This window comes from Diabrotica undecimpunctata, chromosome 8 (assembly GCF_040954645.1).
Source record: "Diabrotica undecimpunctata isolate CICGRU chromosome 8, icDiaUnde3, whole genome shotgun sequence".
NCBI classification, from domain to species: domain Eukaryota; kingdom Metazoa; phylum Arthropoda; class Insecta; order Coleoptera; family Chrysomelidae; genus Diabrotica; species Diabrotica undecimpunctata.
In genome coordinates, this window is record NC_092810.1 from 9,715,307 (window position 1) to 9,742,783 (window position 27,477).

Consider the following 27,477-nt stretch of genomic DNA (forward strand, 5'->3'; position numbering starts at 1 on the left):
CGAATTAAACAAACATATTACGAATTAATAGTAATTAAATTAACACGAACTATTCCTTCGATAGCTCTGGCAAGATAAATGAACTTTAACTCATAGGTGCAAATAATTATCAAAATTTAAATGGTTGCAATAAACAATAAAAAAACAATTTAAAGGTTGAAGTAAAACTAGGTGAAGAACCGCTAATTACCATGATTTGCACTACTTTACGAAACAACGAACAAAACGAATTCAATATGAATACGAGCGGTACTTATGGGATATAGGAATACAGGGAGGACAAATGTATTGATTAATTCACACAACCATATTTGAATTTAAACAGTAATATTGGCAGGTTTGTTTATGTTATCCTGCAGAGCTTTTATGTTTGATTGTTCAACAATCATGAATATTAATTCTTTTGGAAATAAAAACAAGAAAAAATCTGCAGGAGTTTCTAACGCAAGGATACATTCTGGTACCTCTACATCGCCTTTAAATGCATAATCACTTTTATTAAAATGCTTCAAATGGCCTGATTCCCATAAAAAATTTTCAGGTTTTTTTTTTGTTGACAATTCTTTTTATACCAGAGGAAATAGGTATATTTTCATCCAAATTCCTTTGTTCATTGCTATCACTATCATCAGACTAGGACTGACGACATCCAGGAATATACTCATTATCTGAATCTGAACCTAAATCGTCTTCACTTAGTTCCCCATCACGAGGAATACAGTTAACATATTTAGATGAGCCATAAAACTTCCCAGGATCCATACTGAAAACAAAAACCAAATGATAATTTTTCTAAAAACGGTATAACTAAAATAAGATTGAATGCATTCGAAGCCATTTATGAATTTTACGGATTTATACCAATTTAGATGGAATACATACGAAACCATCTATGGTTTGATAATAAATGACATCATAAAGCTAGATAATAATGTGAAATTCGATGTAGAAAAATATTTAGGTATACAATAAAACACCATTCTTACTTTCTCCAAAAAAAATTTTCCAACAAATAAATTCACTCTTTCCATAAAAAATATTGCTTCAAATTGGAGTCATACATAAGGTACCGTTCATTCACCTACACGTGTACAAACGAATGAGGTTATAACGATCTTCCTCTTGACTTGTAGGCAACCAAACATACAGATGCGTTGTATAATGAGTACTTACTATGATGTAGTCAGAATTTTCGATCGATGGTGGATATTATGCAAACTACAACACTTTGAAATTTTGAAATCATAAAAGGTTTCGTATGCGATAGAGGGTTAAAGAGATTGGCAGGGTATTAAGACCATATAAATTGTATTATTAGATAGGTCGTTTCTATGTAGGGTTATTATTCTTTATTTGTCAAATTGCGAAAAAAATAACAGCTGTATTTTAAAGTCATAAACAGTTTAATTTATTGCGTTTTTTCACTGACTATTTGTTTTAGTGCGATATGGATATGCTGCGTGAACTTCAGCGTAAAATAATGAGCCTCAAGGACAATTCTGATCTCCAAAAAGTGGTACAACTAATTGCAGAAACCGGCCAGTACGAAGTGTCTGCTCATACATTTGATTTTGATTTGTGTTTATTAGATAGGTCAACAGTGAGGCAACTACAGGACTTTTTCTCAACGATATCGTAGTAAAAACTAATAATAAACACTCTAAAGAGTTGTGAATAGTGGTGTTTCGGTCACGGTAAAAATAGAGCTGGGTAAAATCTATTTTTAATTACTTTTTATAAAAATTGATATAAATGTAGAAAAACTTTGTATATTTCTTTAAGTCGATTAATCTTTTTTTATAAAAATTCGAATCTTGTATTGTACAAAACAATTATACTAAAATCCGTTGAAGTACAAATAAATTAATAATTATTATTGTCACTCTACAGCTGAAAATGTTTTGCTCTTTACAATCAAAATTAAGAACACTTAATTAATACTTGAGTATCTTCTTCTTCTGGTTCCTATCCGTTTCGGATGTTGGAAATCAAATTGGCAATCATGACCTTGCTCGCTGCGGCTCGAAACAGCTCCGTTGAGGTTTTCTTAAATCATGTTCTTAAATTCCGCAGCCATGATATTCTCCTTCTACCGGGTCCACGCTTACCTTTGACTTTACCTTGCAATATAGACTGCAGCAGGAAGTAACGGTGCTGATTTCTCATAACGTGTCCCAGATATTGCAATTTTATGCGTTTGATCGTAAACACAATCTCTGGTTCCTTCTTCATTTTGTCTAGAACTTCCTTGTTCGTGATCCTTGCTGTCCATGATATTCTCAGCATTCTTCTATAAAGCCACATCTCAAATGCTTCAAGTTTTTTAATAGTGGTGTCTGTAAGCGTCCATGCCTCCGCCCCGTACAACAACACAGAGAAAACATAGCATCTCAAATGTCTCATTTTTGTATCTAGGGATATGTTGTGACTTTTGAAGATGGCGCTCATTTTGTTAAAGACCGTTCTTGCCTTTCCTATGCGGCACTTTATTTCCTGTACATTGCTCCACTGTTCGTTTATAATAGTTCCCAGGTAGCAATACCCAGTGTAGTCTACCTCAATATCTCCAATATCTTTGTACATCAAATGCCAATATTGGTGAGGTTTTGCCGAACAGCTTTTATAAAAAGCCATTTTATCGACATTGGTTATGTAAATGTGCTTTAATAGGTGCTAATATCTTTGTAGGAGGTTTATTTTAAGATTTACAGATGGTATTTACAAATTCAGGCAGGATTCTGAAAGGGTTACAGTACAGCGGATCATCTTCTTACAGTCAGAGAAAGCCAATGAATATCACTTGAACTTATACATTGGCTTCGTTGATTATAAAAAAGCATTCGACTCCATAGAACTTTGGGCAATAGAGGGAGCTATTAACAACTGCAGGATAGACTCCCGATACAGAATGCTCATACATAATATTTGAAAGCTACATTGAAAATACAAATAGATGCGAAAACCAAAGCTATTCACACTTGGACTGAAAGACGTGTTCAAAGACAATAACTGGGCAGATAAAGGAATAAATGTTAATGGAAGAAAACTGAGTCATTTGAGATACGCTGATGACATTGTAATATTCGCTACAAGCTTCGGAAAAAGTAGATCTTAAGATGAACTTGGAAAAAACAAAAATAATGTGAAAATGTTTTGCTCTTTACAAAATTTCAAAATTAAGAACACTTAATTAATACTTGAGTATAGTCTACCTCAATATCTCCAATATCTTTGTACATCAAACACCAATAATGGTGAGGTTTTGCCGAACAGCTTTTATAAAAAGCCATTTTATCGACATTGGTTATGTAAATCTGCTTTAATAGGTGCTAATATCTTTGTAGGAGGTTCATTTTAAGATTTACAGATGGTATTTACAAATTCAGGCAGGATTCTGAAAGGGTTACAGTACAGTGTATCCTCCCTGTACTCACGTATGGTTCACAGACGTGGAAACTCACCAAGCCTAATATGGATAAAATAGTAAAGGCACAAAGAGCGATGGAAAGATCAATGCTCGGGGTGAGACTTATGGACAAAAAACAAACAAACAAATGGATTAGAAGCAAAACCAAAGTAAAAGACGCAGGAGAACATGCTACCAAATTAAAATGGAGCTTCGCATGACACAATGCCCGACTGAAGGATAAAAGATGGAACCACCAAATACAACAACGGAGACCATGGTTAGGAAGGAGAAGCAGAGGAAGACTACACTGGATTGATTTGGGGGAGACCTATCTCCAAAGTTGAATTACTACTACTACTTGAATTACTGGCTGAAGAAGAGAAGAAGAAGATTTACGAAGGCTACTTATCCATTTCATGCACATATCGATACGGTTGCTTGTAATGCTATTGGCAAGTCAGAAGCAAACATATTAAAAGTTGTTTACGATTAGACTGTCTTGTCCTTAGCCAATTAGCTAGCCTGCTAGAATTTTGAACATATTATTAGTAATCCGAGCTAAGAATTGAAGTGAAAGAAGAAAAATGTACAGAACCGTTGGCTTTGTGTTGTTTTTGCATTATGTTTATTGAAATATAGTTTGCAATCGTCGACATTTCATTAAATACCTAATGATGTGAGTAGTTCAGTTATTCCGAACAGCATTGTGCACTTCGATGGCAAGACATCACAGTAAGAGTGAAGAGAAACTGGCACCAAATAGCATAAAACAGAGAAGAATGGAGAACTTATGGGGAAGCCTTTGTACAGGAGTGGATGCAAACATGCTAAAGAAAAAGAAGAGTGTGGACTAGTAGCTTCACATTACCAAAGTATGTCCTGCTTTTTGCTGTAATTCCTTTTGAGATCTCCTGGCTTACTTTATGGTATGAATTACAACTAAAAGATGTCAAAGCTCCTGGACCTGACGATGCATATGCTGAACTCATAACAAAAATATTCAATGACAGTAATACCAAGATCATGGCTGAAGCAATGGCAATTCTTGAGAAAAATGAAAAAATTTAAGATACAATTAAATTATTAGAAGAATTTTTCACCAAGTAACAAAAAAACAAAATTTATTTAATTTACTAATGTTTGTATTTTGAGAACTATTTCCGAAGTGGAAATTGAAACGTCAATAAACGTACTTTAACCTTTAATTGTGGCTTATTCCCATTTAAATAGTAATTACTTTAACATGCCACAAGAAAGTAGCTTCAGAACAATATTAAATAAAATGTAGGATAGAGAAAGCAAGATCTGCATTTCAAAAAATGGCTAAGCTATTCAAATCTATCATAAAAATCAGTTTAATAAGATGTTATATCTTTCCTATACTGTTTGACGAACCGCCAGGAATCAGCCGACTTAAATCAAGGAAAAAGTTTATGAGAAATGTCAGTGTCGAACCACCCGAACTGTTCCCTCTACATCCAGAACGACCTAATGAAATGAACCTCGACTGGAGAACCTGGCGGACACTCAATCGCATACGCACAGGTGTTGCCCCTGTAAAACAGAACCTCATTAAATGGAGCATCAAGACAGACAGCGACGCACTTTGTGAATGTGTGGAAATACAGAACGTGGAGCACCTGAGAGTATGCAGACTTTGCCCATCACAGTGCACCCTCGATGATTTATGGCTCGCAAATACAAAGGGTGTAGACGTAGCCCGATATTGGACAGAAAAACTGTAGTCGGATCCAGACACGAAAAAGTAAAAGTAACCTATACTGTTGTACGGAGTTGAGTCGTGGACTTTCACAGATGCTACCTGCAAGAAAATTGAGTCTTTCGAAATGTGGCTTTATCGTCGAACCCTCAAGATATCCTATACCGATCACGTTCCTGACCAGGACGTTTTGTTAAGAATGCAAAAAGGAAAAGAGTTGTTAACAGCCAAAATCCAATACCTCGGTCACATCATGAGGAACAGCGAACGATATGTATTGCTGCAATTGAAGGCGAAGGATTTTCTGGCTGAAAAATCTACGAACGTTTTTTAATACAACAACCACCAATCTTTTCAGAGCAGTAGTTTGCAAAATATCCATTGTCATGATGGTTGCCAACATCCGAAAGGGATCGGCACTACAAGAAGAAGACGAATCAGTATATGATCCGTAACATTTGAAACTAGTAATAGAATCATCAAACCTAAAGTTCTGAGAGTTTTTTCTAGCTTGATCCCGCGTTCTTTAAATCACAGCTTTTACATCGTTTTACAATTTTCTTCAATCTGAAACAGCGATACTAGATCTCGAGCAACTAGCACTATGTCGACCGACATTTTTGACTTTAGTACAATGGTTTTACTTAGTTTCACTCAATCCTTTCACTGACAGAAAGAATTATGTTGAAAATATCACAATTCAGAAAAACACCCTGCTGTACACCCATTTATCAGATAGATCTACTCGACTTTTCTCTTACGCACACTTTCCCCTGGGAGCCTTTCAAAGTAACCTTCACAAACCTTATCGAGTTTCACAACGACCCCAATGTAAGGTTTTAAAAAATGGTTTAATATTGAGTACTTACTTTCCACTGGTATATTCATACTGCCGCTATTACAAAAATGACTTGAATTATAAAAATAAGGAAATTGCAAATCGTACAAAAAAGTGTAGTAAAATGTCAAGACTAAACGCAGCCACAACGCGTTAAGAAGTGACAGCTGTCAAATTTGTTTGGTTAGGTTAGTTGGGGAGGGGATAGTGCCAGATAATGTCACATATAACTACCTGCTTTAGGACAAGAATCGGTTCGAAAAGCTAGTTTTTGAAATTTTGGTTTTGGCCAGCTTTTTATATAAAATACCATTCTGTGCGGCGTTAAGATGCTAGAAAATCGGAATATAGAAGTAAATTATTTACAGTTGTTTATAACTTATGTTCAAATGATAAATATTTAGTAATATTAATAAAGAAGGATCTTCTTGATGTGCCTATCCGTTACGAATGTTGGCGATCATCATGGCAATCTTTATCTTATCTGCAGCAGCGCGAAAAAGCTGCACAACCAAGATGTTCTTCTTCTTCCTGGACCTCGTTTTCCAAATATTTTTCCTTGCAGGAAGGCTTGAAATCTTCAAATATACACCAAGCAATATTAAATGCAATATTCTGAAGAAAGTAAACTTGTATGTTTCATAAATAACTGATTTTTTTAATTATCTCAATATATTCTCGCTTTTATTTAAATCTAAAGTAATTAGTTTGAAATTTAACAAAGATCTTGTATAATCACAATTCCAAAAGGCGACTGAATACTTAAATAATCTGTAATTAAAAAGTATTTTAAGATGTAATTACCCAGCTCGACCAAGAACAATATTTTATTGTAATATGATTTGTAGTTATGGTAGTGTTAATATTTATTAGATTTTTTGGTAAAGATCAAACCGATTAGGATATGATTTTCAAGTACGAGTATAATATTAGTTGAAGAAACTGGTTATTGTTTTTATCGATGATATTTATAGATAACTTTTTGTTATTGTATGAAATGATATTGATGATTAGTGTGAACTCTCCAGTAAATACTAAAAACAGTAAGTATTATGACAACAACAGATTTTTTTCAGTAGACTATTCATATACATATACAGTACGTAAATATTTGGACATAGGTAATATAAATTGAGGTAGGTGTGGCAACTGCGTTTTCTGGAGTCTAGCCAATATTCCACGACACTAACACATAGCCTACAATTACTCTGACAATAAATTAAAAAAATGCACATTACTTTACACAACATTTTGATAGCTCTCCTTACATTTTAATGCGTAATATGAGGTCTTTTACAGTGATCCAGCTGTAACAACAGACGAATTCACTATACGTTTTAGTAAATTAATATTTGGTCAGCACAATTTATGCGAACTCGTAATTATTTACTCTTTATCAGTGGCGTTTCAGAAAAGTCTTGTATTCCAATTTGAATTTATTTGAGACATTTATTTTATAAAATGAAAATAGTTTTTATTTATAACTATTTATATTCTGCGTTTGCAATCTTTTCTGTCATGGCATCTTGGTGGATTTTTGTAGTCCATTTTCACTGAATAGTGTCCCAATCAATTCAAGCGAAATTCAGGTGCAACTTTAGTCCACGTCTTTTTCTCTTTTGGAGCAGAATTTTCGGATGAGGGCCTTCGTCGTTTTCTTACATTTCCATTTAATTCAATTAAAGTTGAAGCGATAGACGTTTTAAATTCCAGTAAACATATTTTTGATGATTTGGCTTCCCTGAACAACAACCAAGCATTTATAATTGTAACATTCATGAAATGAAAAACAATTCTCAGATAGAACTTCTTGTTTTTGATGGCATGTGGATAATGGCTAATCACTGTATCTGATAAATCTACGCCACCCATGAACCGATTGTACTGAATAATAGCTTGTTGCATTTGAACTTCAACGTAAGTCTTTGTTTTTCTATCCCATCTCCTTACAACAACAAGGTTGTTGTCTGCCCATCTTAGCACTGTAATGTTGTTTTCAGATGTTGTCACGGAACATGAACCTCTACCTTTTTTCTTAAGAATCTTAGCATCCGTTAGTTTTTCGCTAGGTTTGTTGATTCTGTTCTCTGATCTCTGACAGTTCCTACTACATGTATATCTGCATCTTTTAGGTAGATGACTAATGGTATAGATTGTCCAAAAATATTTTGTGATTGACACCTTCTAATCCTGAACACAGCCTATTTGCCGAAGCTCATACCCATACTTTAAATCCCCATTTCTTGGGTTTAGATTAAATATATTGCTTATTTCTATCAACGGAATGGAATTATCATTTCATCAATAGCTACATACTCTGTTATTGTTGCAGCATCAGCAAATATTCTACTCGGTAAATCAAGAAAAGGTCGTACTTTTATAAATTCGTTATCATTATTCTCAGACATATCATCATTATTGTTGAAGTGTAAATATCTTTTTATCTCTTCATATCTTTTTAGGGTCATAGTGTTAGCAATTTTATAAAAACTCAGTCCTGGAACGGATGACCAATACATCCGATAGGCAGGGTATTTTATATATGTCATCATGATGTTGATAGCAAAAAATTGTTTCATTTCAACAACGCTAACCGAAAATGAATGTTTTCCAGATTGAGCTGCATAACGAATGGTTTCTGTAGTAAATTTCGTCAGGAAATAGTTTCACAAAGAAGGAATATGGCGTATCTCCATTTATATTGACATGATAGTTACCTCGAAAAATTGGTGGATTGTTTATAAAGACATTGTCCTTATCTGAATACCAGATTTCGGAACTCTTGTATTGGTACAGGAGGCTCAGGTTGCAATGTTGGATCGGTTGCTCTCTTCTTACTGTATTTTTGTTGTCTGCATCTCAAAGCCAGAGGAATACCATCTTAGTCACTATCAGTATCAGAACTATCATTTGATTCGGAAAGTTCTTCCATAGTATCTCTGGTGTGTGGCAATTCCAATAAGGAATCCAATTCTTCTTCTGATGATTGGTCACCATTCTCAATTTCCTCCAAATCTGAATTGTTTGGATTTGGCACAGAGCTTAGAATGGTTACTCCCTCTGTTTTCTTTGCAAGAAAATGATGAGGTAGGTATCTCTCTAAACATGGTGCCTTATTGTAAAATGAAAAAAAAAGAAAATTATTTTTACATTTTTTACAGTACTCACCAATTTTTATCGCACAAAAGTATGCCGAATAGAAAAATTACAGTGTCTGGATTTCTTCTTATAACCTCAAAACCCCGTGAAGGAGAGTCATGAATATATAAATGTGACGAGATACAAAAGTCAAGCGATTTTGATCTCTGTTTCGCTGCAACTTAGGAGTGAGATTATAGACGCCCACAACGGTTGCCACTACGCAGATGAGAACCAAGTTTAAAGTATTATTACAATATTTTAAACGAAACGTACACAAATGTGTTTATGTCCTTGAAGAGGTTAAATAACATTTTTGCCGATTGATTGATCATTTACCGATTATGCAATTCCCACTAAGATATTATCCAGACTATTTAATTCTCCAAGGTTTTATGTAACAGAGACCTAAAATTGGCATTGAGGATCCGCCTACTTCGCTGCTACGTGTTCTCGGTCTTACTTTATGGTGTCGAGTCCTTGACTGTGAATAAAATCGATCTAAATCGCCTTGAGGCTTTCGAAAGGTGGTGCTCTCACCAAGAGTCTCAGCAAGACTACTGAGATCATAAAAAGCATCAAGCAGAGAAAGCTGGAGTATTTCGGACACGTAATGACAGGTCCCAAATATAGGTTACTACAAAATATCATGCAAGGAAAAATTGCAGGTAAACGCAGTCCAGGACGAAGAAGAACCTCATGGTTGAAGAACTTGCGAGATTGGTATGATGTTGATACAAGCATGCTATTTAAGGTGGCAATGGTGGAAAGGGGGTAACCACGTTCTGAAAGGACATGGTACATGAAGAAGAAGATTTAATTCTCAATAATCAACAAAAATGTAATGCAATTACAAGTATGAATTTCATGGTAGTACTATCTTCACCGTCGCAGCACATATTTACTTGTCGATAACAGTTTTTAGATAACATGAATCATTTTTGAATGATATGTGTGGATTTAAGACATTGATTCCGGTAAAAGCTTTAATCGTAGGAAGTCGCGTACCTATATTCCCATAATAGTCTGGTAAGATTATGTAGTTACGAAATTCACAGAACGACAAAGGCACTAACAGAGACATAATGATAGAATTAATTTATAATAAAATAATTCAATTCTATAATCAAGCCTCTGGAACTGTATTATTTTTTAACAGGTGGCCTTGACGACAACAATGGGCTTAAGAAAGCGCAGTTGCCACAATTACCTCAATGTATATTACCTATGTCTAGCTGAAAGATTTACGCACTGTATAACGCTTTTGCTTAACGCAGGTGTAATATGGATCTAAAATTGAAACGATATCTTACACTTAGTAAACGAGTTCACTCTAGTCTATTATTTAATTATTAAAAGTTAATAACAAAATAAAACAAATGATGCCAATACAAAAACAATGTGTAAACTTTGGAAAATAGGGTCAAATAGTCTAAAACATATTTTGTAATAATCTTTTTGCTTGAAAGTGGTAAATTGGCATTTAAAACGTGTGTTTGGGAAGGAAACCGTAAAGAGTGGTAGATAGTTTTAACCCACATATTACTGAAACTATTTTTTGTTTAATTTTACCTTTACTTAAAGGAAATGTGTCTTATTTAACGACAAAAAATGCTAAAATAATAATTTTTGCATTAGCTGTCAAAATATATCATGTTGTTTTAAAAGGACAGCAGTAAGAAGAGTAAGAAGCAGTATATATTAGAAAGTAAAACTTTATTAATACAAAAATAATTACAAAGTATGGAAATCCTTAAAACATTTTTTTTATTAAGAAGAAACATTGTCGCATCCACCAAAAGGTTATTAGCGGCATTACTCAGTAAACAAAACTTTAAATCTGATACAAAATATTAATTGACCTTAGGTAATTTAATAAGTTTTTTACGTGACAGTTTTCTCCTAATAGATCTGGTGGAGTATTTGGTATATTGTTTATTGAACGTTCTCTATGGTATTTTGGACACTCAATTAACAAGTGGACGACGGTAAGAGGCGTAACACATAGGTCGCACAGCGGACGTTCATTGGCTGAAAGTAAATACGAGTGTGTTATCTTAGTGTGTCCTATACGTAGGAGCGTTAGAAAGGTTTGAATAAACCGTGTACTAGCACTAGTTTTCCACTGTCTTGTATCTGGTTTTAGCAATCTTAATTTAGATTGCGATAGAAACCATTCGCGCTGCCACTGACCCATCACTTTTTGTTTAAAAAACGTTTTGAGATCTTTACATACACTCTCGCGCACTAATTCAGATTCCGCACTTGTTACTGCATCACGAGCACTACTGTCTGCCTTTTCATTGCCGATAATTCCTATATGCGATGGGATCCATATAAATTTAGGAGTTATGTGGTTCTCTTGGGCGATTTGTAGTTCAGTTTTTATTAGTTGCGCCAATGTCTGTTTAGGATACAGATGCTGTATTGCAAGAAGAGAGCTGAGCGAGTCGGTGAGAAACAGAGGTTTTGAAATTGTTGAGAGGTTTGCATGTTTTAGGGCACGGTACAAAGCAAACAGTTCAGCGGTGAAAACACCGCTGTTTGAATTTGAAGCAAATTCAGCAAACATTCACAAAAGCAAACAGTTTGAATTTGAAGGTAGAAGTTGGAGTAACAAATGCACAACCAATGCCATCAGCAGATTTAGATGCATCGGTAAAGATGTTTGTGCAGTTAAGGTTCCTTAAAACATTGTTTAGGATCTAAAGGTATTTTACATTTTTCGCACAAATTGAACCTTTTTCTTACAAAGTCCGCAACGAGATTGTTTTTCTCCCTCTCTCAATGGTTCATACCATCATATCTTGAATGTAAGACCGTGTTGGGATTCCGTCTTGTTGGGCCGCGTTTGGTATCTTTTTTGTAGGTTTCCAGAAGGTTATTATAGTAGACACTGTTCGAACGTTCTTTTACCTAAGATGCCCAAGCCAGCTTTACTCTCCTGTTGATTTCTGGGAGTAAGGAACCAGATTTAGGTATTAATTGTCTCATTAGCTCATTGTACATGGTTTTTGTTTTTGACAAGTTCATTTTTAGGTTAACTTCATCACTAGCTGCATTTAGGTCCCTTCTCTTAAGTTGTTGTAGTTTTGCAGGATTATTAGCGGTCAGAACGGTGCCGTGTGCAAATCTTAGGTGACTGAACTATTCTCCATTAATGGATAGGCCTTTGTTGTGCCAGTTGCACAACAGTTAACAAATACCTAATCTATGGAGTGAAGGAGAAGGTTCTTTAATAGTATTTTCTTCAAGAGTCATCATTTAGTAATCATAAAGACTATGTGCATTGTTACGTTACCGATTTAAATATATATAGGCAGTACAACCTTCATTTCTTCAATCGCTCTAACATTTCAGCCTTCATAATTCCATACTTAATGTCTTGTTATTATATAGTTAGGGGACTGGCAGTCATATTTCTAAGCGTGTAGATTGTTATTGGTTCGAAGCTCACTGTAGTATAAAATCTAAATGTCACGTTGAAATGGAGTCGGTAAATGGATGAGTGGTACGGTGAGAGATAAGGTCTCGCAACTTGGTGAATGCTCATCCATAAATCTCTAGCTGAAGGAATATAGTAGTAGTATATCTAGAGTTCAAAAGTTTCGATTTTCTCCGTATCTCCACACTGCAGAATAAATGGTTAAAACTTAATAATAATTGAGGTCTGGATTGCAGAATACTTTAGAATGTTTATTGGTCATTATTGGAAAGTTTTTCTTTGTTGCACAAAAATAAATCGTTTCAATTTTGATTGTTAAATATCAAATCCATTTGTGTGTTGCGTTTTATTATTTCTTTTTATATTAGTATATAAAATATTTACGAATTTATGATTTATAACACAAAATCTTTACGGATTCTTTCCCAAACGCTTAGACCATGTGTACAAACTATTTATTTAAACGAGTACTGTTTTCTCATAAGCCACATAAAATCACTAACTGTGTTTTTAAGATGCCATGTAACTGTATTAAATTGTTATGTTGGGTGTGGTTTATTGTAAAATATAGAACGGCGTTGAGGATTAACGATCAGGATTAAAAAAATCACAAGTACACTTCCTTTATGTCCAAAGCCTTCAAATAAATTTAAAAGCAGTATTTCTGTTTTTTGTCCTAGTGCAAGTGATGCAAGTCATTCTGAATTCGTTCATGATGTTATGTGAATTATGAGAAGAGAGTGATTTTAAATGAATTTTACTTAATAAGAAAAATGTTCACTTGTATATAAGAGATACAGAATTGCCTTAAAATATTTATCTCATTTAATGCAACAAATTTTGTGTGTACGTGTCAAAACGAAGCCGTTTCCACGCATTTACTGCATAAACAGAGAAGAAAAGAAAGCCAATTGCGCATTCTTGTAGATTAAATCCATTTTACATACGAAAATCCAGAGGTACCCTGATCAAAAATGTTATGTGGTACGAGTACCAACTATACCGAATTAATGAATATTTAGATATCCACAATAGAGTAAGGGCCGCTTTGGCGAGACATGTGAACTACTTTGACGTCACTGTCTAAAGTGTTAAATTTGCATTACCGGCCGAACATGAACCTTAGCCAAGACCGGAACCAGTGGATAAAAATCTTGATATATGGGGTGTACTCAGAAAATTCTTTTGTGTCATTTTAGGATTTAAGTCAGATTGTGACGTATGATTCATCAATGGCGGCATTGTGAAAAGGGCATTCCATCATATCTCCGTTGTTATTGGTCCGATTGGAGCGTGTGACGCGTTAAATGAAAGGGGAGGTTATAACGAATATATTAAGATAGAAAAAACAAACAAGGCATCCACCAAAAGGTCACTCACAGTATATTCGTTATTAATTAACATTGGTTCCGACCTTGGCTAAGGCTTATGCTCGGCCGGTAATCCAGATTCAACGCTTACCGACAATGACGTCAGAGTAGTTCAAATGTCTCATCCTGTCTCGCATTGATCTTTCACACAAAATAATTAAGCGAGCGCCCATAAAGACAGCACTTCTGTATTAACTTGGTTAAATAATAACGTCATTAATTTACTCACGATTGTACAGTAATAGATAAAGTATTGTAAAAACACATATATCTTATCTCTGATTTGTTGATATATTGAATATGTAACACTTTTAGGTGTTTTTGTTTTTTTTTATGTCGTGAACTGAAGATGAAGTAAGAGTATAGTAATTTTTTACGTCTATATCAATTTCACTTTAAAAGTACCACAATTTCATTTCCGTACAGTTAATATATTTGTCATTTTGGCTTGTATTTTAAAACTTAAAGGTTAACGTTTTTTTAATGTTATGGTAAACCGGCCACTTCTTACTAACACTAACGGTATTGACCTCAACTTCAAAGTGAAATTGTTAGTAAAATAATAACTATATGGATTGATCTTTAATATATTAGTTGTATGGAATTTGTTTATTGAAAAATATTGCATGGTGTACAAGTGAAAACAGAGATATTCATATATTAAGTTTTATTTTGTTGTTTGTTGTTTTTTTAAGAATTGACTATTTAATAAATAGAATAAAGCATGAACTTTGTTTTACTATTATTTTCTCGTTTTGCTCAACATTTCAATCTAAGGTAAAAATAAACTGTTTTATATATTATTATTTCTTTCGTCCACTCCTTATCTTCAAATTCCAGAAAAACATGTCAAACTTAGGTCGTTGAAAAACACAGTTCACTTCTGCGACGGTGCAAAACTTCTAGCAATCTAATATGCATATGTATAAAATCAATATAAAGGAAGAAGAACAACTATACCAAGGATGTGTTGAATGTAACTCTCAATTCGCCACTGTTCACACTGTCTCAAGTATTTCTGAAAAATAGGTACAGCCCTAATTCCAAAATTAAAACACTTACTTCTGGTGTTGGTGATGATGGCTAAATGGATTCCTTAAAATTGTTTAATAACAAAAGAATGAAATTTTCACAAATGTAAAGAAGTATAGGCTTTCACAACAGATGATTTGTAATCATACTTGTTTTCAGGATCTTCTAGACTACTATATTTTCTTCCATTTCAGTTTTTATTTCATACATATTTAAAATTTTTACTTATATTAAATAAGAACACTATACCAATCAAAATAATTTATTTTACCACTAAATAACACTAAACAAATAAAAAAGATCTACATATTTGACTACATACTTCGTATTTTCTTCTTTTCTTTATACAAGCACTCCTGCATAACTGAAAGGAAACAAGAAATATATCAATAACTAAAGAAAACTTTTTAAATAATATAATAAAACACTTAACAAGTAATCTAACCAATATAATGTTTATGCAGGTACTATGATAATGCAGATTTTATATACAATGTTTTCAATTAAATATGTTATTCAATTAGCTAATCAATTATGTTCTTGCTAGAATTTGTGGATATTTCATAGGAGTATTCAATCCCAAAAACATAACATAACTATCTCCAGCGGCTAAGAAAAGACAAAGAAATTATTGACATGGTAAAGAACAGGAAAAATGCCTACTTTGGCAACATTATATCAAATAGTAAATACTGACTTCTACAAGGCTAGATTGAGGACAAGAGAGTCCCTGGACGTAGAAATATATCCTGGCTCGCTGATCTTTGGAAATAGACTGGTCTAACGTCGACTGATATATTTCGAGCTGCTATGAATAGAATAAGTTGGGTCAATATGGTTGTCAACATCACTAGAAGATAGGCACCTTTAAAAGAAGATTAAATCTCAGAAACAAAATTGTTAAATTGTAGTTTAACAGCCCACTTCTCTAAATACTGAATAAAGACAAAGCTATACAAAACCAGAACCAGAAAGGCTTGAAAATGATCCTGTACCTGATTCTTAATTTTTCAATTCTCATTTTAATTTGACTGGTATTGTTTAATCTTACAATGATCTTGAAGAAGTTATATTTGTGCTCCATTTTCTTTATAGACACCAATGATCTGTCACTCCATGACATTGATTTTGAATATTTTTATGTATAGCAAGAGACAACACTTTTCTCTTGGTATTATAATGAATATAGTGTGGATCGTACTATTTAATACTTACTATATGGATCAAATCTGATAACTTCCAGTTTATCTGCCAACCTATCCCTTATTTTATTAAATGTGTGACCACTTACAATACTTTCCATTTGAACCATAATTTGTCTACAAAATAAAAGTGTATGAATGTAAAGGATATATAAAAGTATGTATTAATTAAATTACAGGAAGATCGTGAGTTAAAACTAGAGAGACAGTCAAATAACAAAGAATAAAAGTGAGAACATCAATCAGGAAGAATACTTTTAATTTTCTCATATTTTAAATTCAACCAATCATGATGCAATTTACTATTTTTATTGGGAATAAGCCATAATTTTCGAAAAGTCAAAATAAACTTATTTTAAAGTAAAATTGTAGCTTATTCCCAATAAAAAATAGTAAATTGCATGATGCCACAAGAGAATACCTAGCTGCAGAACAATAATAACTAATCTTGATACAATAAACAAAAAGTGAGAATTTCGAACTTTTGTTGAAATATTTTAAATAAAAACTTTTTTAAATCCTACTGGTCTGTTGGTTGTTGTAAATAAAAACACTTATTGTTGATGTAAATAAATAAAAATAAAAAATGTAAATAAATACACTGATGTTTATTATGTAATTAAAGTGCTTATTGGGAATGGCAAAAACAGGCCAAACAATTAAGCAGTATTAAAGTTTTTTTTTTATTGAACTTATAAAGGACAATCCAATTTAATTTAATCCGTGGATTAAACTTATAAAGGAAAATCCAAAAATTTAAGGGAAGTATAATGAATCAATGTTAAGAGCTAAGTGTAACCCAAAAGAATTATTAGACAGAATTGGCATTTCTGTAAATTGGACCAAAAGTGGAAACTAACAGAAAAATACGTCAAACTATAAAACATATAAGATGAAGCACTAAAATGAATTGCCAGATATCTAAAAGGTAATTAAAAGTAAAGAAATTGTGAAATTTCAAAGTAACTCCAGGAAGTCATAAGAGTAGATGAGAAAAAGATTAAAGACGAATTAAACTAAAACTCACTTGCTTTTTACTCTCTTTAATAAAACATTCGTTAAAAACATTTTTAATGAATGAATGAAAATTTTTTGAATCTGGCCTGTTTTGAAAGTGTTAACCTAAATAAATACTTCCTCTTCTTTTTCATTGATCTCCACTTGTGGATAGCATGGATAGGCAATTCCTCCAATCATTCTTCATCCAATTCATCATTAGACAAGGAAAGAGTCTCTCTCTTACCTTGTTTAAGATTTCATCACAGTACATAGGCCCCTAGTAAAGTAAGTCGTATAGAAAGATTTGGTAAAAATTTTCTAGCGCCAAATGCGGACGGGCCGAAACTAATTTCATTTGGCGACAAATTTAAAACGTAGGTTTTGAATTTTCGGCGGCAAATTCAAAAAATATGCTCTGAATTTTAGGCGGTAAAATTCAAAAAGGATGCTTGTAATGAAAAATATAATTATAAAATAAGAAATACCTGAAAAACTTTTCTATGCCAAAAAATACGTTCTCTCTATCCAAAAATATAGTATACATTTACGCATTTTTAGATATAAATATGTAACATCATATTACCAAAGAATATAGTATGCGTCTATATTCTTTGATATTACACAGAGAGAGTATATATTATGGTATAGAAAAGTTTTTATTTATTATTTTGTGATAAACTGTTTTTCATTACATTAACAAACCAAAGTCCTGAAAATATCAAAATAAAACACAGATATCCTGACACTTGTTTATTTGTATAATGTTCTTTGGTAAAGTATTGGCAACAAATATCCTCCTCCTCCTCCTCCTCAGGGTGTGGGTGGAGACACTCTAAATATTGTTAGCTTGCTGTCTCCATTGGCTGTGATCCTGTACCAGATGGACAACTTCATTTATTAATTTTTCCACCAATCTTTATTTACTCTTCCTATCATGTTGTAGATCTTCCTATTGATAAACAAATATTGATGCCTCTCTAGTCATTGATGCTGGTTTGTTATAAGTTCCATACCTTCTAAAATACTCTTCCTTAAAGGACCATCTGTAGATAATAATTTCTGCGATCTTACTCTTCAGAATCATCACAAATTAGTATGTAACTATTGCTCAGAAGTAAAAGGTCCATCAAAATCTATAATAATGAACTATTATTAAAAATTAAGAATGTTTGACTATGTTTTATAAAATAAGACAACTTTTAGGAATGCAATTATAAGAGTTAAGAGTTTTAATAATTTTAAAATATATATAGTATATAAATAAAAGATTTATGTGGGTTAAAATTTAAAGTTAATTTAACTACAGAAGCAAAATGTACAAAATAGTATTGAGTTTGTATTTACTACCAAAAGTTTGGTATAGTTCGGTGCTGCTCTTACCTGGTGCTTTTATAAATAAACTCTAATCATCAGAATGTTTAATAGCCCTTCCCCCAACTTTAACTAACTTTCACCCATACACAAAAATTAGTCTTTTGATTTTTTCGATTTGGAGTACCACTTTGTTATTGTACCTTATCTTTTAGCAGTTTTAGCAATGTTTATTAGATGTATAAAAATTGATGTATACTGTTTTTATCGACACAATATTTTTACTAAGATATCGGCATATCCGTCTACATCTTCTACATCTACATTCTTCTTCTTTGGTTTTAGGCGTGGATTATAATGTTGCAACTAACACATTTTTTTTTCGGTGGATACTCAAAATTCTTTAGAAATAGGTTATTATAAATTTTTAAGTTGTGATTTTAGTAGAATTTGCAATCTTTGTTTTTTGGAAAACATTGTATAGTATATTCATTATTTGGATAAAATATGCAAAACTAGTGAAACCATGGCAACATCACATACATCAATGTCGTACACCTCTTGCTATGTCATAACATTTAACGTGACTAGTAGCGCCGTTGCCATTATGAACGGTTGGGCCAATACAATTCACTCTCCCCACCTGTCCTATTCCACTTACACTACAAGTTGTGGTATATACTGTGGATTTCATTTTGAATTTTGATGACGTTTTAAGGTTATGTTATGTTGTGAAAAGCAGATGAAGCGATTCTTTTATATTTTACGCTAGAACTTTTATGTATTCATATCTACTTTATTAAAACCAGGTAAAATAAAGCTTATCAGTAGTAAGTATATGTTCGAATATTGATGTAATACTTTGTAATTTTAATACACGATTTCATTGTATACTTTTCAGTTAACATAAGGTCAGCATGGCTCAGTTAATTGAAAATATTCTAAAATATATATCCGATAACGGAGATGTTAATACGTTAAAATTAGCCTCTGCATTTAACGAAGACCATCAGAAAATTATTGGAGCCTTAAAAAGTATACAAGCCCATGGAGATTTAGTTTTAGCAGAGCCAGTCAGCAATAAAAAAGTTGAACTTACAGAAGAAGGAAAGATAATAGCTGAAAAAGGTAATTTTTAAATTAATTTTACAAAACATTACAATTTCGATTATTCCACTACGATTTAAGTCTTGTGTCTTACAATTTCAATTCAGGGTAATTTCTTTTACCTGGTTTTTCCTACAATTATCTGTATAAGGGTGCATTAATTCTGAACATTGGATTTGCCGCTTCATGTTGTAAAAGTTGATTATGTAAGTTATAATTATTGTAACTACCCTATTATAGTGTCATCTGCTCTAGTCATTTGTTTAGTCCTTTCATTCATTTCTTTAGGAGTTAAATATGTTATTTTTGAATTTTGTTCTTACAGATGAATGCTTGACAATAGATGGCTTTAGTTAAGAGTTACCTATGTACTTATTGATAAAGAAATGTTTTTTTTTATTTTTAGGCAGCTATGAAGCTATGATATATAATAGTCTTGGCGAAAATGGATTACCTCAAGCTGAAGTAATGAAACTACCAAATTCCAAAATAGGTTTTAGTAAAGCAATGTCAGCAGGTTGGGTGGAAGTAGATAAATCTGTTACACCTCCAATTGTAAAAAGAAAAGTGCCTCAAATTAAAGATTTAGTTCATGAACACCTCAATAAAATTTTGTCTGAAGATATCTCCTCAATATCAGATAAAGAAAAACAAGAGTATAAAAAGAGAAAGCTTATTCAAGAAGTGGTTGTGAAAAGCTTTGATTTAAAGAAAGGACCAGAATTTAGTCTAACTCTCACCAAACTAGAAACAGATCTTACTTGTGAAATGATAAACTCTGGTGCTTGGAAAAACTTGAAATTCAAAGAGTACAACTTTGATGCGCTGGGAGCACCTTTGAGCTCCGGGTATCTTCATCCATTGCTCAAAGTTCGTTCTGAATTCAGGCAAATCTTCTTGGAAATGGGATTCTCTGAAATGCCTACTAATAATTACATTGAAAATTCATTCTGGAACTTTGATGCTCTCTTCCAACCTCAGCAACATCCTGCCAGAGATGCTCATGACACATTCTTTATCTCTAATCCAAAAATTAGTACTAAGTTTCCTGCAGATTATATGGAAAGGGTAAAAAAAGTTCACAGTAAAGGAGGGTATGGATCAAAAGGGTAAGTAAATAAGTTAAGTTAAAATTGCTAACTACCCAAAAAGACAAATAACATAGAAAAGATCTAAATATTTAAAGGAAATATTGTAAACTGTATAAATCTAAAAAATTAGATAAAATCGATATATAGAGTATTCTTAAGCAATATAAAAGAGACCTTCTTAAACTGTGCTCCTAGCCTCCAGCTTTAGATGCCTCAACCGTGTCTGGTGAATATATACATGCTCAGGTTTTTTTTTGGAGATGTCATAAAATTACTTTCAGTGTAGCTCTCTTATTTTTTCTACACTTTTATTATTTATTTTTATTTGGTCACTATAAATTAGCAAATCATCAGCAATTTGTAATATTTTGTAGCTGTTAAAGAGAATACATTTCCCTGGGTTCTAAAAACGGCCATTATAACACCCATATTTAAAAAAAGGGAAATTGACATCCCTAAAAACTATAGGCCTGTCATATTGCTCCCAGTCATCTCTAAAATAGTAGAAAAGGCCATTGCTTTGCGACTCACAAGTTTTTTCGAAAGTAATAATTTTTCAGGGTCACAGTTCGGTTTCAGGAAGGAAAGGAGCCCAACTCTTGGCATTCTGGACCTAGTGTCCCACATCTTCGATTCCTTTCATAGGACGCAATTCAGCACTATTGTGTTTTGTTACTTCAGTAATGTGTTTGATTGTATGGACCATGGGATACTCCTGAAAAAACTACAATGGTACATCTTTTGTCCACAGAGTGTCAAGTTGATATAATCATACCTCGAGAACAGAGTAAAATCTGTGAGAGTTTCTGAGGTGTTGTCAGGCGAGAGTGTTGTTAATATTGATGTTCCTCAGGGGTTCATCCTTGGACCCATAGTATTACTAATGCTATGTATATTACAAGTGACAGAATTTCAGCAAATGACATATTTGTAAGTTAGATCAATACTTTGCAATGTTATAGAAGATATAACATTTAAGTTAACATTATTGTATGTACTTTCAATGTCTGTAAATAAATTATTAATAGATCTGTAATAGATGGCTTAGATTTTCAGAAGATAGTTGTTGTTGAATAGACCAATTGTCTCAATTGGTTATGATTATTATTAGACTTCGGCAAATATGCAAATAAAAATGTAGAAAATATGCGCATAAATATGCACGTGTTTACCCGAAAATATGCAAATATTTTACAAAATATGCATACAAATAAATAAAAAAATCGTAAAATAGTAACAATTTTATTTAAAAAAAAAAGTGTACATAACTAAATATTTCCTACTATTCATTAAGATTTACATTTATTTTAAGTAACTACATCATTTTTAAGTATGAATAAACTTATTTAGAATTATGGTAACAATAAATGACCAAGTGGTGTTCAAAATTTTCTAACAAAAACTTGTGGCTTCTGTCTGAGTACATATATTTATATATGGAAAAACTTCGTTCAACATCAACTGATGTAACGGGACCATTTTTCAAACTAACCAAAACATTTGGTTCTAAATTAATTTTTTCTGAAATATTTCCAGCTAGAACACTGACTACTTCAGAAAGAATATGGTAACCTTTATTTTTTTCCATAGTAGCTTCAAATTTTTTTAAAATATCTTTTCCAATATTACCTCTAACGTTCCGACAACATGACGCAAATTCTTTTATTAATGCTGTACTTTCGAACAATGACAGTTTTGGTGATTCTGAGTAATTGTTTTTTGAACAAAACTAAAATTTGATTTTATAAATGAAAGTTCTTGTTGAAGCAAGTTACTCTGAAAAGTTTGTTTAGAATCCAAAAGAGATTGGGAACTTTCATCTGTTAATGTATCAATTATGTTCTTTATTTTAACAAAATGATCTGCATAAAAATTAGCTACTTCTAACCATGTTCCCCATCGCGTTAAAATAGGTTGTGGTGGAAGAGGAATGTTAGGTAGCATTTCTTTATAAAGTTGAATTCTTATAGGAGATTTAAGAAATACTTTTTTGACACTGGATATCATGGTATTTACAAGAGGAAACTTTTTTCGTATTTCCTCTGCAACTCTGTTTAATCCATGCGCTACACAAGTAACATGTATTAAATCTGGGAAAAATATTTTTAAATTTTGTCCTGTTTTCACCATATAAGGAGCAGCATCCGATAAAATAAGCAGTAATTTATTAGAAGGAATAGTTGTCGGAAGAAAAAAAGTTGCTAATGTTTCTTGTATAAAACGCGAAATTGTTAAAGCATTTGTTTTCTCAAGTTGCTGGCATGAAATAAGATGAGATTTTGGTAAGGTATCTTCTTTAAGAACACCAATCAATAAATGAGCAATATACTTTCCTGAGGAATCAGTGGTTTTGTCTACAGATATGTAAAAATAATTATCTGCAATTTCTTCCTTAATATTAATTAACACCGACGAGTATAGCCCGTTAGGTTTGCAATATTTTTTTAGAAACGAACTAAAATTTACATTTGCTAATTTTGAAAGCGGTATGTTTGCAGACACTAATGCGCGACACAAGTCTTCATTAAAAGTTTCTTGCTCATCTAATTTTTTTGAAGTAGATTGGAAAAATTTAGCCATTGAAGTTTGATGTTTTCCTCCTATTTTTCCTTTTTTTGCAATGTGTGAAGCAGTTCTCACATGTTGGTCTATCTGAAATTTCTTCTCACATGCTATCTATAAATAAAAATAAAAACCTTTATTTTAACCCAACCTTTAAAATATAAAAATATACAAGGTGTTTTTGGTTAATCAAATAACTGGTTTGGAAAAAAAAAACACTCGCTAAGTGTTTTAAATGCAGTATTAATCCACAAATTAGTTTTTGTTACTAACCATTAGTACATCATATAACTTATTTTAAAATTCAACAAAAGTTTCTTTTTGTTAATTCAATTACAATAAAAATAATTGTGTTTTAGAATAGCTGACTTCATAAAAAAAAGTAAAGGTGAAAAATTTTTCTAAATACACACCATTGTATTGTACCATGGACAATTTTTTCTCACTAAAGGAAGCTATTTTTCATTTAAAAACAACCTACGAGTACTAAATTTCAAGTAAATACATTTATTGGTTTTAAAGTTATTGTTGTTATTAACTAAAAGAATTTAATTTTTTTTAATTTTAACACCCTGTATCTCGAAAAGTAAATAAGTTTGACCCCTCATTAACTATATCGTTTTGTTCAATTTTTCGAGAAGTATCTACAGTCAAACGTTGTAAGTGTCATTTGGAAACACCCTGTATGTATGAAATATTAGATATTTAATAGAAAATGACTACAAAATTTCTTGATTAAAATGACTACAAAATTTTATACAAGAATTGAAATAAATTGGTATGTTTAAAAATTTTCAAATACAGTATAAAAATCTGAACTTTTATGCACTTTATGCAAACTTTTATACAAATATGCCAAAATATGAAATATTTGCATAAAATATGCACAATATGCAAAATATGCAATATGCATATTTGCCGAAGTCTAATTATTATATAGTTAATTGTTCCAAAAACATACATTATATGAAACATTATATAATTTTTTATGTTACCAGGTATGGTTATGACTGGCAGATTGAAGAAGCACAGAAAAATTTACTTAGGACTCATACTACTGCCGTTAGTGCTAGAATGTTGTACAAAGTAGCCCAGCAAAAAGAATTTAAACCAATAAAACTATTCAGTATAGATAAAGTATTTAGGAACGAGACTTTAGATGCTACACATTTAGCGGAGTTCCATCAAGTGGAAGGAGTGATAGCAGATTACAATTTAACTCTCGGGGACTTGATTGGAGTTTTTGCAGAATTCTTTAAAAAATTAGGTAATCAAGTTGTTTTAACACTTTTTGTTACATTAACACTTTTTGATGTAATATAAAGGCATTATATGGTAGACACCATCATTAAGAAGTCTTTTGACACTACAGTTTTGATCATCTCAATTTTTTCCATATGAATCTGGCTTTTAAATTTTCTCTACATCACCTTTTGCGCTTTGGTTACTATTCTTATCTTCTTTCCTGAAGTTGTGCACAAGGTCAGATATTAAGTCTCCTTAATTTTCAACTTGATAAGCAACCTCAAATAATATATTTATATCGAATAATTTATTTTTCTTAGAAAAATTCATTTTATCACCTTAAAATTGTGAAATACCTGTAGATAAACCAATCTTTTGTTGTCAAAAAAGTCTTATAACAGAATTGTAACACATCTTTAACTTTGAAATCACTTTTTACGTTGTTGAGTCACCATGTATGTATTTTTTTAGGTATCGACCAACTGGAATTCAAACCGGCCTACAATCCCTACACCGAACCCAGTATGGAAATATTCTGCTTCCATCCGGGTCTTGGAAAGTGGATAGAAACCGGTAATTCTGGCGTATTCCGACCAGAAATGTTACTCCCAATGGGCTTGCCCGAAGATGTTTCTGTAATTGCTTGGGGATTGTCACTGGAGAGACCAACTATGATTAAATACGGATTTAATAATATCAGAGACTTGGTTGGACCTAAAGTGGATTTGGATATGATTATGAGAAGTCCCATATGCCGACTTAATAGATAGTCTAAATTGTTTGTTGTTATCCTTTTAAATATTTAATATGTTTTTACAGAATAAAATTGGGAAGTAATATTCCCCCAAAGTCATGGGTTTTTTAATGTAATAGTTTTGCCAATCTGTACCTTTTTATGAAGACCCTAGTTATAGGAGACTTTTCAATGCGATTATTGCAAAGTAAAAATGTGAGTGAATTATTTGATCTGGTTTGATTCTGGTTTCTGGATACGTTCCTAAAATGGTTTAGTATTAAATTGAAACACAGTTTTATATAAAAACTAAATTTATATTAAAATATCCATAGTAAAAAATTAAATCTAAAATATATCTAAATATATCATTATAAATTAGTTAGATATGACTATACACATTTCTTAAAAATATTTATCTACAGTTCCGTCGTTGTTTCTACAGGTGAGTGGTCATAGGTGAATCCTAGATTCAAATAGTCTTTCTTTTCTTTAAACATCACATTATCATTCGTTGGACTGGCATTCATTTCGTCTTCGTCGGAAGATCTAAAAAACAAATAAACATCGATTAATATACCAAATATAGGAATTTTAAACTGGTTTTCGAAAGATCAGCGCAGATATCTTATGTAGCAACATCGTATCAAAATACGCACTGGTGAAGCGTCCATGTAACCAGTGGTAACAGTTAAAAAAAATCTCACAAATAAATATTTTATGACTACTGTGAAATAATTCCATTTATATTTTTTGCCAATAGAAATATGTGTTAATAGTAATTCAATAAATAGCCAACTAGACGCACGAAAATATTGACGAGTTTATGGAACTGGATTACACGTTAAGTTCTTACCACTTTTGTTTGTGGATACGCGTGTTGGTCTGTCGGATATCGGTCGAAGCCGGCTTGCGTCTGAAACTTTTTGTTACCATTTTTTGTTTTGGTTACTTAGAGAGATAGTACCTATTATGTAATGAGCACGAAATAGAAAAAAAGGTAATTATTTAGTAAGCCAGAACGCCTCAAAAATGCCAAATTTTTTGTGGACTTAGCCGAAAAAGTGAAAAAAACCTCAAATTTTAATGTTTTCTTTGCTTTAAACTAGTAAAAGTGCCCAAATAATCAAAAATACAGAAAAAATAACAAAAAAAGTAGTATGAATAAAAAAAAAATTACATAAAAAGCAAAGAAAAGTATATATACATGTCTTAATAAAAAAAACGTAACTAAAACATATTAAATCTCACTGTTTTTTACTGTTAAATTATGAAAAAATGGGTAAAATTGTTTAAAATAATCAAGATTTTTAATATTTCAAAACAATATGGCGGCCATGCGCAAGAAGTTAAATTTTATGTACTTTTGACATTGTTGCCAGTTTTAACCTTTAAAAGATCTAAAAATTTCATGAAAATTACCTTAATTAAAACAGGTGGATACAATCTTAATAACCACGTGCAAAACGAGTACCCGTTAACCATCGTCTTATTTTATTATTAAAAATGTAAACCAATAAACCAAATCTAACCTAACGCTGGTAAAAAAGCAGTAATAAGAATAAAATTTTATCAAAATTTTTATTGTTCATAAGAAAACGTGATAATAAACGTATAGTAACGTAACCAAATCTAAACTGACCCTTGTAAAAAAGCTATACTTTTCAGTTAAAAGTAGGTAATAATTTATTCATTTTAAGTTTTAGGTAAATTTTTATTTTTCATTAGAAAACATAATTTTGAATAACTATGGCCACACCGGTTAAAATTACCCTTCTTGATCATAAGAAACAGTTGTCATTCCTGTCATTTCTTGTTGTTTCATGGTAAATAATGGCGAATAATGGCGGTGGCTTTTAAAAATCGGGCACATTTTAAATCGGAATTATATAAAAAAGAACGCTTTGCACCGAATAAAAATCATTGCACAATCATTAGTAAGTGAAGGAGAGTTCATTGATATAAATTTCATCTCCGTAGACACGGTTCCGGTTTATTAAACTAGTACCGAAAAGAATAATGGAATAACCACATAAGCAGAATGAAAGAGACCTAGGTCGTCAAAATAGCAAGAGATAAATTCTAATCGGTAGAAGAAGTATCGGACGACCTCGCAAAAGATGGAATGACAACTTTCCGTAGAGGTATTAATCCGCTAATGAACAAGTAGAATTACTCATGATACGTGATGATACTATGATTAAGAAGATAAGATATTGCGCATAAGTCGTGACGTCATTGGAGAGTTGCATGTTCGTAATGTCAGTTTTTTGTA

At 32.1% G+C, this 27,477-nt stretch overlaps 4 protein-coding genes and 1 long non-coding RNA gene across 6 annotated transcripts in view; 2 read left to right on the plus strand and 3 right to left on the minus strand.

Annotated features, from left to right (window-relative positions):
• Window positions 1-1,798, plus strand: part of ear (ENL/AF9-related super elongation complex transcription factor) — a 49,608-nt gene extending 47,810 nt beyond the window's left edge. Inside the window, exon 9 of the mRNA XM_072542447.1 lies at window positions 1,442-1,798. Within this exon, the coding sequence (XP_072398548.1) occupies window positions 1,442-1,639 (198 nt within the window). The 3' untranslated portion in view covers window positions 1,640-1,798. The remainder of the gene's footprint in view (window positions 1-1,441) is intronic.
• Window positions 1,799-15,200: 13,402 nt separating this feature from the next.
• On the minus strand, window positions 15,201-17,322 carry mRpL33 (mitochondrial ribosomal protein L33). Its single transcript, XM_072541375.1, has 3 exons — window positions 17,182-17,322; window positions 16,168-16,271; window positions 15,201-15,316 (listed from the first exon to the last, which is right to left on the minus strand). Exons 1-3 carry the CDS (start codon window positions 17,220-17,222, stop codon window positions 15,267-15,269), a joined length of 195 nt encoding a protein of 64 aa, XP_072397476.1. The 5' UTR covers window positions 17,223-17,322; the 3' UTR covers window positions 15,201-15,266.
• A 568-nt stretch (window positions 17,323-17,890) lies between these two features.
• LOC140448282 (uncharacterized) lies at window positions 17,891-18,816 on the minus strand. Its single transcript, XR_011951676.1, has 2 exons — window positions 18,534-18,816; window positions 17,891-18,286 (listed from the first exon to the last, which is right to left on the minus strand). It is a non-coding gene; the product is annotated as an uncharacterized lncRNA (long non-coding RNA).
• Window positions 18,817-19,129: 313 nt separating this feature from the next.
• alpha-PheRS (phenylalanine--tRNA ligase alpha subunit) lies at window positions 19,130-25,322 on the plus strand. 2 transcript variants are annotated; one of them, XM_072542456.1, is made up of 5 exons: window positions 19,130-19,273; window positions 19,366-19,592; window positions 19,978-20,680; window positions 24,223-24,491; window positions 24,941-25,322. In XM_072542456.1, the coding sequence occupies exons 2-5, from the start codon at window positions 19,382-19,384 to the stop codon at window positions 25,237-25,239; spliced, it is 1,482 nt and encodes a 493-aa protein (XP_072398557.1). In that variant the 5' UTR covers window positions 19,130-19,273; window positions 19,366-19,381; the 3' UTR covers window positions 25,240-25,322. The 2 variants fall into 2 exon arrangements, with proteins under 2 accessions (XP_072398557.1, XP_072398556.1); XM_072542455.1 differs by having other exon boundaries at window positions 19,136-19,294.
• Window positions 25,323-25,498: 176 nt separating this feature from the next.
• Window positions 25,499-27,477, minus strand: part of Cad99C (cadherin 99C) — a 210,430-nt gene continuing 208,451 nt past the window's right edge. The window contains exon 25 of the mRNA XM_072542457.1: window positions 25,499-25,751. Coding sequence (XP_072398558.1) covers window positions 25,622-25,751 — 130 coding nt within the window. The 3' untranslated portion in view covers window positions 25,499-25,621. The remainder of the gene's footprint in view (window positions 25,752-27,477) is intronic.

Excerpts from the sequence above, each read along its gene's own strand:
- mRpL33 (XM_072541375.1), bottom strand. The coding sequence starts at position 17,222 with ATGTTTTTAACGAATGTTTTATTAAAGAGAGTAAAAAGCAA. Across the intron at positions 16,272-17,181 it reads TTAAAGAGAGTAAAAAGCAA|ACAAATTATGGTTCAAATGG; the intron begins GTGAGTTTTAGT and ends TTTATTTTGTAG. Across the intron at positions 15,317-16,167 it reads TATCAGATTTGATCCATATA|TTATGCAGGAGTGCTTGTAT; the intron begins GTAAGTATTAAA and ends GTTTCCTTTCAG.
- alpha-PheRS (XM_072542456.1), top strand. The coding sequence starts at position 19,382 with ATGGCTCAGTTAATTGAAAATATTCTAAAATATATATCCGATAACGGA. Across the intron at positions 20,681-24,222 it reads GGAGGGTATGGATCAAAAGG|GTATGGTTATGACTGGCAGA; the intron begins GTAAGTAAATAA and ends TTATGTTACCAG. Across the intron at positions 24,492-24,940 it reads AGAATTCTTTAAAAAATTAG|GTATCGACCAACTGGAATTC; the intron begins GTAATCAAGTTG and ends GTATTTTTTTAG.